At 37.2% G+C, this 13,917-nt stretch overlaps 1 protein-coding gene across 1 annotated transcript; it reads right to left on the bottom strand.

Annotated features, from left to right (window-relative positions):
- Positions 1-11,284: 11,284 nt before the first annotated feature.
- On the bottom strand, positions 11,285-13,283 carry LOC149219597 (heat shock factor protein HSF24-like). The gene is made up of 2 exons (XM_089384420.1): positions 12,309-13,283; positions 11,285-12,225 (listed from the first exon to the last, which is right to left on the bottom strand). Exons 1-2 carry the CDS (start codon positions 12,561-12,563, stop codon positions 11,431-11,433), a joined length of 1,050 nt encoding a protein of 349 aa, XP_089240546.1. The 5' UTR covers positions 12,564-13,283; the 3' UTR covers positions 11,285-11,430.
- Between the last annotated feature and the right edge of the window lie 634 nt (positions 13,284-13,917).

The raw sequence follows: 13,917 nt of genomic DNA, 5'->3' as shown, positions 1-13,917 counted from the left end.
AAAGATCATTGTCTGGAATAGGTACCCAATTCCATGGATTGATGACCTTCTGTACCAACTCAAGGGGGCCAAATATTTCAGCAAGATTGACTTGAAGTTTGGTTATCACCAGGTGCCTATCGAGCACTCTGATGTGTGGGAGACTGCGTTCAAATCCAAGGAGGGAATTTTTGAATGGTTGGTCATGCCTTTCGGGTTGAGGAATGCCCCTGTGACCTTCATGAGATTGATGGACAACATCTTCTGATCCTTCACTAATGCATTCGCGATGTTATATTTAGATTACATTTTGATCTTCAACAAAAGTTGGGAGAGCACCTCCACCATATTCGGCAGGTCCTCCAAACCCTGCGACAACACAAGTTGTGTGTCAATCTAGAGAAATTCACTTTTGGCATGACCTAGGTTCGATATCTGGGGTACATCATTGATGAGCAAGACGTGCATGTGGACCCAGCCAAGACACAATTCATTTGGGATTGGTCACCCCTAAATACTCCAGCAAAGCTCTGTAACTTTCTGGGCCTTGCAAATTTCTATTGTAGGTTTGTGTTGGGGTTCACTCATATCACTTGGCATTTAAGTAAAGTCACCAAGGGCAGAGCGAAAGCAAAATTCTTCTGGTCTGAAACCCAATAGATGGTGTTTTCTGAGTTGAAGCAACACCTCTTCTCTGCACCAATGGTCACATTACTAGACCTGTAGCAACCATTTTAGATTGAGACAGATGCCTCCAGCTATGCTATTGGTGTAGTTCTTACTCAGCAGGGGCATCCAGTGGCTTAGCACAGTGAGACACTTTCAGACACATTCCGAAAGTATCCCACCTATGACAAATAAATGTATTCCATTTTGCAGGCCTACTGTCAATGGAAGGATTACATTATAGGGAAGGAAATGATCATCCACGCATACCACCGACCCCTGAAATTCATACAGACACAAGGGAAGTTGCATAACGATCACCGTCAGAAATTATCCACATACCTGCAACAATTCCATTTGAAAATTAAGTACAAGAAGGGAAACACCAATAATGTTACAGACTGCCTCAGCAGAATACTAATCATGGTGATGATCACTGTGCTCGACTCCTATAGGAATGGGACTTGGGGTGGCTGCATCTTTACGAGAGTGATCCAGAATTCGGTAGCACATACTAGACACTCCTAGAAGGTAATCAAGTTCCAAATTTTCACCTCCAGTATGCATTTTCACGCCACCTAGGACACATCTATGTTCCTTCAAGTGAGTGTGCCAAGATGATTTGGGAGGCACACTACAGTCGGGTCGCTAGCCATTTCGGGGTAGAGAAAATAGTGGCAATATTGCAGAAGTATTTTTATTGGTCGAACCTTTATCAGAATGTTGGGAGGTACATTAAATCCTGTACTACCTACGCCATTGCCAAACCAACCATCAAGAAGAAAGGCCTATATAATCCTCTGCCTACTCCTAGTCTACCTTGGGAATTCATCTCCATGGATTACATGTCGGACCTTCCTTCTACTAAGCATAGCAACGATTGTGTTTTCGTGGTCATCGACAAATTCTCTAAGATGGACATTATGGTGGCCTGTAAGAAGAGTAGCACAACAAAGGCCACTACTAACCTCTTCTTTGAGTGAGTGCGGGTACATTGGAATCCCACAATACATTGTCTCAGATCAGTATAGAAGATTCCTAAGTTCATTTTGGTCAAGTCTCTGGTCGATGCTAGATACCAAACTCACTAAGTCCATGACTTTCCATCCCGAAACTGATGGCCAAATAGAGGTCGTCAACATGATGATCGTACACATTATGCACATGTACAACTTGAAGCACCCATGCACATGGGATGAAAGCATCCCTTATGTCTAGCATAGCTACAACAAATCTCTCCACAACTCAATGGGCTACAACCCCTTTTAGGTAGGGCTGGGATTTCAACCATTATGTCCCATTGATGTGGCCATACCATTTGTAGCTACTCAAGTAGATTAAACTCATGTCCAATCCAAAGCTAATAGGGCTAACAACTTCATTGAGCACATTTAACACATATGGTAGCAGGTCCATGATATATTGAACAGAGCCAATGTGAAGTACAAGCAGAGCCATGATCAACATCAGGTGCTACACAAGCTCCAGGTGGGCAACAAAGTTTGTCTACATTTGCAGAAGGAGCGCCTCGTTGGACCCCACCGCAAGCTTCGTTCGCTCTGATATGGGCCATACATTATCACCAAGGATATTGGGGACAATGCCTTCAAGCTCAGTAGTCCACTGTTCCTTCGTCTGCACCTAGTGGTCAATGTAGACCCCCTTCGACCATATTTTCCACCATTGCTGGACACATCCGACATTGCAAAACAACTCACACCAACAGAGCTAAACTCAGACTGCATGGAACATGCCACAACTAATTGGATCATGGACACACAAATCAAGAACACTCGCTAGCAGAAGATCCAACTATATCGGGTTGTCAAAGCTAGCCAACTCCTGCACCAAGGAAAGTGGTTCACCAGGGACTAAGTTTAGTAGAAGTTTCTGCATCTCATGGAGGCACTCAACGCAATGGGGATCATTGCTTCCTAAGGGGGGAGGAATGATCCAGGTGGATATTGGTGGCCACCCACCTATTCCACTTGGACCCCCAACATTATCTCTTTCAGTTTTTCAGTTTCCTTAATTGTAGCACAGTTTACTATTTTTGGCGGTTTTTTCAGGTCCTGAACTTCCGGATCTATTTTGAGGCCCTAAATGGTGTTCTTTTGGAAAACCAGGTCATGATTAATTTAAATTACATTTAAAATTTTTAGTCCTCGGATATATCTTTCTAACGAGGTATTGTGTGCATTAAACGAAGATTGTATGCCAATGTTACAAGCCCAGGAAGTTGATGTACCAATTTACCCAAACGGGGCCCATAGTTTTGGCACTTCATTTCCTAGGGTTAGGTTGCTCGATGTTTAGGGTTTTTCGTTGGTTCTCAATAATAAATAGGCATGCTAGCCTCATTGTAACATATTTGAGAGGCATGTAGATGTCACGTCTCTTTTGTTTATTTCCATTCTGTTTGCAAGCATATTTCAGTATTTGACATTAATGAAATGAAGTGTTATTTTTGTTGCATCTATGTATTTATGGTTATATATGTGATTTGTTGTGTTGTTGTTTAAGTTCGTATAACTCTTCCTTGATAGCTCTATTGGTTTCTCTATGAAATCTTCAACTTTTCCCCAAGCCTACATCTTTGTCTCCAAACATCTCCATGTCAAGGGAGGTTCCTACACAACTTGTGAATGAGAAATATGCTTTCAAACTAAGGGCACCAAGGGTTCCATACTTGCATTTCATAATTATACCTTTTGTGTAGGATTCTTTGGTACACATTTATTTCATTGCCTATAGTTTAGAATATGAGGAAATAATATCACTTGGTCTTATGATATGTAAAACCCTTAACAAAAAAATTTTAACAAAAAATATTTTCTAAAGGGGTACCATGTAATGGCACTAATGGGAGTATATATGGGGTTGAATGTACCATGTAACGAAGTATAATGTATATGTTATAGGATTCATCCTAATAGGGATTCCCACTAGGAAATGAGTGAGACTAGGTATATACATAAGTCAATAGAGTCATTATTGTGATCATGAACATATGATTTGGATATATGGAAGTAATTGAGTTATTTGGAGGAGGTTGTCTTGGCACATAAGGAGTTATTGTGTAACTTATATCCATTATCTCTTTTAGAGTTGTGCTCCATGCTTATACTTTTTTTATATTGTGCGTAAATAATAGTTTATTATGTTCCTTTATGATTTGGGTTCACAACAATAAGGCACATTAAAGGAAGTTATTGCCCTTCTCGAATGCATGTTGTTTGCTTTTTAACCTTATCCCAAATAGCTTTCCTAATTTCTTTGTCTTGTGCATTTAGTTTTGAAAACTAGTTAAGTGCTCTAATATATTTATGGTAGTCAATAAACGCTAGGATCCTCCTCCCTCTCATGTGCTCACCATTGTGAAAGGGATAATCAATCTAGTGATTAATTATTGCATATTTCATTATATTAAAAAGTGGATTTAATGGAGTGCATCTCTCTCTATTTAATTTATTTCCAATAGTTTGTACTTTCTCACAAGTAGAAACTTATCGATTTTTTTTCATTTAGGAGGTGTGTTTTTCCTTAAATATTGGTGAAAATTAGTTATTATGGTGCTTTCCTTTATTATTAATAACTAAATTATGAAAAATACAAAGGCATATAATGTAAGGGGTGGCAAGAGCGTGTGGATCATTTATGACCCCATAGGAAACATTGAAACCACATATTCTTGGAATCTTGGCATTGCTACCAAAAAGCAAGTTGAGGCCTACACTCTCCCTGAGTGCTCAAAATTTTAACATCATGGGTGATTCCAAAAACAACATCTTATTTTGTGTTTAGATACTAATCCCACCAGTTCCATTGTAATCCATTTTCATTTGGATCTGACACTTCTTCCCCTCTTTTTCTAAGTTATCCTTCTTCCATGCCCCTAGATTCAACAATTGTCTAGTGAACTTTTAAGCAAATAAAGAACTTCTAAAAAATGTTGGGTTCAAGTTATCCACATGCAACATTTCACATTCTCAATTCCATGACAATAGTTTTATTTAAACCTCCTCACCTACCCTTGAAACATGTATTACACAAACATCATTTCATAATCATGCATTATATGTCCTCCTCATCACCCCATATACTCTCATTACTCTACATCCCCCATCATAAAGCTCCCTCACTAAACACCATGGATCGAGGTGGGATCTTACACATTACAAGGGAAATGTTCATTTGGCTAATTAATCATGTCCCTATATGGATTTCATCATGAATAGTATACATAGTTATGCACCTAGGGTTAATTATTTTAGGGTTCTTGTTCCTTCATCACTCCCCCTGTTTCCACATTTGTTTACTTATCTCTCTATCTCACCTATTTCTCCTAGCCCTTTCTCATTGCGTACTTGTTCCCCTATGACCTACCTTGTTGTTATGGCTATGTGTAGCCTCTCCACCTTTAAGATAGCCCTATACTAGCTTGAGGGTGACATTGTTCACCTTCTCTCCACCTTTCACTCCATGCAAATTCAATCGCCCAACTTGGAAGATCGACGAGGAATAATGATGGAGACATTGATTCAACACTTGGATCTCATCCACCAAGTTTGGGGTGAGATTGATGCAATTCAGGGCTTGCTTTCAGGAATCAGTGCTAGGCATCATTATGCTTTCATGCGACACTCATCCTTTGGGAAATTTAGCTCAATTTCCGTGCCAAAAGTGAACTCGACTCTCGAGGCATCAAATTTGTTGCTCATGAAATTTCTTCTACTAGTGTAGAATTATTAGGTTGTCCACCCTCCACAGGTTTATTGTAAATGTCTTGCTTCTATATGTATGTTTTAGGAGTGTATTGTAAGGTTTTTTGTTGAACAACCTAGTATCTACTACTCAAAATTTCCTATTGAAATTTCAGTGCCTATTGTCTAGGAATGACTCCTTTTAAAGAGAGATCCTAACTATTGCACTTTTATAGTATCCACTAGGATGCATTGTTGCTAGTATAATACAAATCTACAAGTTCTCATAAAAAAAAAAGAAGATGGGTCAAGTACAAAAGCAAAAATTCTTGAAATAGTAAAAAATGAAAAAAACTTGAAATTTGTTTGGAATTTCGATGTTAATATCATATGTTAGTTTACATCCAAAGCTAGTATCATAAATATTAAGGAACATAAAAATTGTATAGTAAGGATTATGAGCATGGATGATGAAATTTGTTTGGTATTTCAATCTATCTAAAATTTGTATCATAAGAGTTAGGGGCATAAAATTTGTATAGTAAGGATTAAGGGGTATAGATGATGAAGATCATAATAAGGATAAAGACTTAATGATACATGGTAAATAAAAAAATTGTGAACCTTTATAGTAATTTACCAAATAAAACTAAAAGTTAGTTTTATAAATAATGTACCACAAAAGTTAACTGGGACTAGCTTGAGTGGTTATGCTAGAAATTGTTATCCTATCTACCGAGATTCAAATCTCACATTGTGATGATTGTTGACAAAGCATCAAGCTTCTACAAAATCCAATTTACCTTGGATATGATCCTCATAATGAATGGAAGTGTAATTTTAATCTATCCTACAAATCAATAACCACAAATTTGCAAAGATGTTGATACTCCAAAAGTGGCTAATGCCATGTCATAAAATGTTGACTTGAGGTTGATGGTGTGTATTTGACGTCTAAACTTAGGTGTGTAAAAAATGCCCATATTTTACAATGTCTTTTCCACTTGAAGCACCTCTGTAGGGAACTACCCTTTGTGGGCTTCCATCATTATTGATAGTTAGAGTCTAGGGGAAGTGTCTCTATGGTGGTTAAGGGGGTATGTGGCAGGTAATAGCCCTTGGGTCTAAATGAAAGCACCCTTGTGGCCTTCCATAATTATTGAAAACTATAATTTAGGGGTAGTGGCTCTATGGTGGTTAAGGGGGCAACATACCTTGACTCAAATCTCTCTCATGTTTAGCATATGAAATTATAAATGTCTTCAAATTTTCCACATATATTATTAGTGCTCTATGTGCACACTCAACATCTACTACCAATCCTTATATTGTGCTCTTTCATAATCCAAGTATCCAAGGGTTTTTCAAGACATTGAATCTAGTTATTTATTCAAAAACACATTTTAAAGAACAAAAAATCATAATCTCACTAAAATTTGTATTCTTACATTCGAACGAAAAATTTCAAAACATAAAATAGTTAATTTATACCTTTACAAAGTAATTTATAAAAATATTATTACTTTATAATTTTTTTTATATATTTAATATTTACATATTTATTTAATAACATCAAATCAATTTAACATTAATTTTATAAACTATTAAAAAAAGATAAATCATTAATAAATTAAAACCACCCATTATTCAACCTAGATAGTAAACATATTCAAACTAAAAAATGTCGTTGTGAAGGAAATATTCAAACTCAAATAAAAAAATGTTTTGAGTAAATATAAGAAAACCAAATTTCATATTATTTTCTAGCTAATTTATTATTATGTTTAGAAAAGTTATTAATCTTTTTAGTCATTTCTTTTGGCCCAAACACACTGATATATTTCAACAAATATGTTCTTGTGAAATAATTCTTTTAATCAATTATAATTTAAAAAATAGTAAAATATTTTTAAAGAACCAAATTTCATATTATTTTCTAGCTAATTTATTATTATATTTAGAAAAGTTATTAATCTTTTTAGTCATTTCTTTTGGCCCAAACACACTCATATATTTCAACAAATATGTTCTTGTGAAATAATTCTTTTAATCAATTATAAAATAGTAAAAAAAATTTAAATGGTGATGTTTTGATGTTATAAAGAATGTTATTTATAAATGAACCATTAATCGAACACGTGTGAAAGAGTATTATAAAATATAGGTTAATTAACCATTATTTTATTACATAATATTTTAGAAAAATATGTAAAATAAGTATTATAAAAAATTCACCTAGATGCGGGTGATTATTCTGGTAATTAATTTGATTAGATAGTCGGTTGGAGGACGAGATGGCCACATGGCTACCTAAGTCGTCCCCCATGCCAACCTGAGGCGCATTCAAACCACCTTGTAGGAGCCATTAAATGCGTCTGAAGGCCGAGACACCTCCACAACCCTCATAGCCATGGAACCTGCAGAGCATTATGCAATTCCTCCCCCCTTGCTCCATTGTGTTTGCCCTCCGCAGGCCGCAGAACCCTGCTCTCGCACTATGACAGGCAGCCGATGCTGGTTGCTAAGTTGTCTTGATCTGGGCAATGGATTTCATTACTCTCATTCCAGTCTCTGCAAATTAGACCAGGCTCAGACCTCCCCTATTCATTCTCTGCATCGAAATTCCACCAACCCCTCTGCTGCCAACCTTGCTCTCAATCCTGCCATGGTTCGCATCAGACATCGAATGCAAAGTAGGCGTGGAGGCACTCGTGGAGGCATCATCCGCCCTCCGGCATCGACTAGCTCTGCCACTGCCTCCCCTGACTCCTTAACTGATAATCCCAATCCTCTCAGCTCTTTCTATGGTCGTTACCCAGACACCCAAAGTGGAAGGGGACGCGCCAGGCTTCAAAGCACAAGAGGGAGGGACGTTGCAGTTCACTCAGCGAATTTCCCCTTCCTCCGCATCCAGCTCCCCATGTCACTCAATTCCGTTTTCGCAGCACCTTAACCCGGCCTGTAATCACTGCCACTATGACCATTTCTTTCTTGGAAGAAATTGATCCGCAGGCACCTCCGTCTGAGCACAAGGACGAGTAGAACAGAGCGGCTCCAAGCAACTGCAGTATTAGCATCCCTGGTAATCAGCAGCATGATGATGGTAAAGCAGCCTTGCATGGCAAAGCTGTAGATGGCAGTCAACCAGCTGCGGATAGCAAACATGGTGACACGAGGGCCTCGGGAAGCCGATAGGGTGACACATCTAAAATGCATGTGGGCACAGGTAGCGCTAAGGCCGTTCCTCCAACTCAGGGAAGTGGCGTGCTTGACGAAGACGATGATTGGTACAAATATGTGTGTCGGATCGAAGAGGAACCGGCCCCGGAGAATCTCTAGTCTTGACGCGTGGCAGCCAGATACTCTTTTTTTTGCCAGGTGGATGCTTCTTAGTTTGAATGGTTTTTCTTCGGTTAACTGTTTATGGTTCTAGCTATGCAATGTCTCTCTCTGTTTTTTTGGACAACACTGATAACCCCTGTGTGGGTTCTTTCTGGTTTCATGGACTGGTTTCCCCTATGTTGGGGCAGTGAAAGATAGACAGACTTATTTTTGGTGATGATTGATGCTCAGTAATTCTTATTTTTGGTGATGATTGATGCTCAGTAATTTTGAGATCAAACTTTTCTGTAACAACTTTTTGTATCATATTAATAGAACAATATTACTTAGGAAAAAAAAAGTATTATAAAAAATTTCAATATATAAAAATATTATTAATCAAGTATATTTATTATTAAAATATATAAAAAAATTAAATTAAATAAATAAACATATTTATTTTACAAATAATTTATTATTTTAATTAAAAACATAAATTAATTTATTATATTAATTAAAAACATAAATTACTATAATTATATTATTCAGATACAAATTTAAATATCAATTTTGAAAATAATATAACGCAATATTTTTTTAAATTTAAATATCGATTTTTTAAAATAATATAATACAATATATTTTTTTAAGTAATATAATACATTTTTTTAAATCAAACTTTTATATTGTAAAATAATTTTAAAACACATCGTATGTATAAAAAAATGCATAACCCATATCCTTGAAAGGGTTAGCAAGAATTAAGAATCACAAAATGTTATCCTACTCAATGGAATGTAACAGTGACAAAGCCGAGGAATTTCTTAAATTGTTGAAGGTTGATCAAAACTTTAAGGCAGTATTAACGAAAAGGACAAAACATTAAAAATATAAAGTTGGAAAAAAGCGTAGGTGCAGTGTTTGAAAATATAAAGTTGGAAAAAGTAGGCTATCAAAGACAATTTGGATGGCATTCAGCCAGAGCAATGTAATTATTATTTCTATATCTACAATCATCTTATGCTAAGCAAAAAAGAAGAAGCTGTTTATCCTCTATGTGATCACACTCAGCTATTTCTAGATGCACAATCATCCTACATTGAGAAATAAGGCTAATCATACTATGCTACCCACTAAAGCTAAAGGCATTGTTTGATAAGGATGAGGCATATTTGATTTTTTTTTAATAATTGTAATTGAGGCGATCATGGAAAAAACACTTTAAAGATCTTAATATTCTCACGTGAATATTGTCAATGTTCTTTGGTTTCCAGCAGGTGTAGTTTTAGTTAAAACCCTTTTTAAGTAACAAATTGGAGTGTTTGGATTTTAAAATATATATATATATAATTTTATGTAATAAATTGGGGTGTTTGGATTTAAATAATTTCGATATGATTAGAGTTAAAAGAATTTTCATATATTGTATTTTTTATTAAATATAAAAAATTTAAAAAAAAAATTGTATAATTTTTTTTATACATTGTAAAGTAAAAAAAAATAGAGATATAAATTATTGCTAGATCACGGACAATGGTTTAAAAAAATCACTTTAAAAGAACGTCGTCTTTTGTTGTCGTTATTTATTCCCTTAAAAAACTAGTGGGAATTGATGTCACTATGTGGTTTCAAAAGCAAAGGAAACATTTGGAATTGGTGTCACCATGTAGTTTGTAAGACAGGAGAAAAAACGTTTGACCAACTCACACACGGGATAAACAGTAACCCAAAATGACAACCCAACAAGTCGGAGGACTGGTGTTTGAAATTTTAGAAAAAATAAACAAAATTAAATAAAAAAATGAAGCGGCCAGAAACATTACTTAAACTTTAAGAAAATGTCATTTATCTCTCTGCGAACAAATTTATAAACTTACAAAGCTCAATTCCCCATGCTAACATCATGCTACGGTTTTCTATCCCCAAGGTTACCAAACGTCTCAAATTTTGACTTTGCTAACCAATCATTTTAGTTAAATAATTTTTAAACCAACTGTGCGCCGAGATGACGAAAGACCAAGCGAAAGCATTTCGTAAGAATACGGAAAGAACACGCATCAACCTTGACAAAAATGCAGGTTAACAAGACATTTTGCTTTTTCATGAATCCAGCGGATTCCACACCTACCACATGCGAGAGACCAAGACTATGAGAACAAAGAGCACATATATGACGTATCGACGTTTGACGAAGATGTCAGATCAAAAGCAGCTGTAACAGGCGGCTGCACATCCCTGCAGCCTGGGAGGGACTTTCAACAACAGTAGAGACCATGACTTTCATGAAGATGATAGGAAAATGAAGAACTACTGATGTCAGAATATTGCCGTTCACATGTTTATGGATGAGATTAGCGAGAAAACTCACAACCGGACGATGATGTTCTGAGAAATTTAAACTTTACAGATCAGTCTTACCAAGATTTTCATGAAAATTAAAGGTAAATCAAAAACTAATAATTAGGAAATAATTTATTAATATTTGAAGAATAGTGCCGTAAACATGTTTATGAATGAGATAACAGAGAAAACTTACAGCTGGAAGATGATGCTCTTAGAAATTTAAACTTTAAAGATCAGTCTCCACCATTATTTCCATGAAGATTACAGGAAAATGAAGAACTAATAATTAACAGACAATTTATTAATGTATGGGGAATACTGCAGTAAAAACATTTTTTATGGATGAGATTACATAGGAAACTTACAACCGGACGATGATTCTATGAGACAAAATCCACGTCGATCTTGTGATCAAACCTTAATTGCAGACTTTCTCGTTACGAACAGAGAGAAACTTCAGCCATGGAGCCTGTTTCTGTCTCAGATCCATTTCCAGTCCTGGTTCTGCTTTCACGCATTTTAAAGCTGCATCGTTTCCGACGCAAAAAGGATTTCCGTTCACTTCGGGTTTCTCGTCATTATCTGGAGAGCAAGGGCGCGACCTTTTCTTGCTAAGCAGAGGCACGCCGAAAAGTTTGGGGTTGCCGGAGTTATCTTTATCTTCGGCCTTGACAGAATCAACACATTTACTGTCGCCCATTTCTCTGGAATTTCCGCAGCTGTTTGCTGTCTCGTTTTCAGAATGATGAACGGATGAGCACAGCTGAGTCCTTTGACGTGAATCTTTAGACTGGGCCGGGGATCCGTCCATCGGCTCTCCTTGCTGAAAACGATCTGGAACGTTGTGTAGGTCGAATGATTTTCTTAAACTTTCTGCCGATATATTTGCATGCTTAGACATAAATGCCAGAATATCGCTGCACAAACCTTTTATCTGCGCTACCTCTGACATCAAGAACAAATTCTGCTGTTTCAGCCTCTCATTTTCGTCCAAAAGTCCACCGGCTTCAGCCTGAGAGGACAGAGGGAGCAATGTGGAAGAACAACCTTGCTGATCCTCGCCTGTAATGGACGGAGATGCAGGCCTATTAGCCGTAGCACCATTGGCTTGTGGATTCTTTCTTCTATGAATTTCGCAGAGCAATTTCTTTTCTCCTCTGCGAAAAAACTCGTTGGCGAACTCCCATCTGTCTGGCACAATCTTTCGAAATCCCTGTGCCGAATATTCTATAACGTAAATCTCAATGAAAAGGAAAAAGACCCGAAAAATAAACAATGAAACTAATTTATGCTTACGTATGTATTCAGCTGCCGGACAAAACTGGAGAAATTGTTGTGTTTAAAGTAATTCGGCAGCAAATCACGGGCGAATTCTGCAGGCCGCCAAACGATGAACGTAGTGCCGTCTTCGTTCCATGAAATAATGTCGTTCAAGCTCGGATCGTCGACAAGCCGGTAGGTTTTCATGAGAAACGGCGTTGGTATAGATCTATGAGAATCAGCAGGGCGAGGAACCGTGGCTTCATTAGGCTGTTCCCCGGATTGCGCCATTTTATCTTCTTACATGCGAATCTCCAGACCTCTACCGCCGTTGTTCGGGAAGGTTACAATTCCATTACCTAAGACGAAAAGAGATACTTCCAAGGCTGAGGAAAACTCGAACCTTCGAAGACTGCAAAAATCTCAGAAAAAAGAACTCGACAGAGGCATCGAAAATGGAAAAAAGAACAAAAGAAAATTTAACAGTAATGAATACATCGACCTCACGCTCGAGCCGCAGGAAAAAGAGAGAGGGCTGAGAGAACATAGCAGTTTGTTGAAAACCTTGAAATTGCCATATTTCGGGAAAAAATCAAGGGAGAAATGAAAAAGGACACATATTCTTGCACTAAAATGCAAAGAACCCTATCCTTCGCGCATTACAAACCCGTGGCCCTCCAAGGCGCTAAAAAAAACCGTAGAAAAGCCTGAAAATATCCTATCCGATTACCAGAGAAAACAAACTTCAGAACCTCCCAAATCCTCCATTTCTAAACCTCCGCCTGTACGGCGGGATTCTGTATGAAGCTTCGTGGAACGGAACTCATTCCGTGTTACAAATACATCGTTAGCCAAAAACTCCGGCAAACAGGGTTCGATTCACGGTCGATACAGAGGAAATCCATAGGCTTTACATTTAGGGAGGTGTTCCAGGACCCTTTTTTCACGCTGGACAATGGGAAAGATCGATGAAATTAAATGTCCAAAAGATAAGGGAGTGTCAGGGGACGCCCGCTTTATGCAAAAGAAAAGGTGCTGTATAAAGAAATAAAGAAATGAACGGGAGATATTCTAGAAGCTCCTCCTTGCGACCGTGATATCACGGAACGAATAACGACCGTTCAATCTATGCCACGTGTAAGGATCGCAACGCAAGAGACGAAATGGCGACAAGGTCCCACCGAAGCGCACGCCATCTAGAGCGGAGCGGGACAGGTTTTGGAAATTTTCACATAATGGTGTTTTCACTACACTGTCGGGTATGGTCGGCGCCTGCGGTTTAGTCAGTTCTGAATATCGCGTTTTTACCACACGACTCCATGGTATGGTCGGCGCCCCTTGTTTATTCAATTCTGGTTTTGGAGTCGCTTTGTACCATGAGAAGAAAATCAACCCTTTAAATTCTATTTTTTTATTTATATAATGATTTTGCAGGTTCATAATAATTTATCTAATCATTTTGCATTTTCAAATTCGGCTGAGCCTGGAATTTTTATGTTCACATTCAGCTGGGCGTAGAATTCAAAAGAATAATACATATCTTGTAAATTAAATTGATAGCATTTCAATAAGTTTAATTTAATTTAATATTATTATTATTATTATTTATGAGATTTTTTGACGTAAATTATATGAAATTTCATTT

The sequence above is a fragment of the Pinus tabuliformis genome, chromosome Q (genome assembly GCF_031772625.1).
Source record: "Pinus tabuliformis cultivar Carrire ecotype Pingquan chromosome Q, CPIR1, whole genome shotgun sequence".
In the NCBI taxonomy this organism is placed as follows: domain Eukaryota; kingdom Viridiplantae; phylum Streptophyta; class Pinopsida; order Pinales; family Pinaceae; genus Pinus; species Pinus tabuliformis.
Note: the sequence above shows the minus strand (reverse complement) of the source record. Positions and strands in the feature narration are given on the sequence as shown.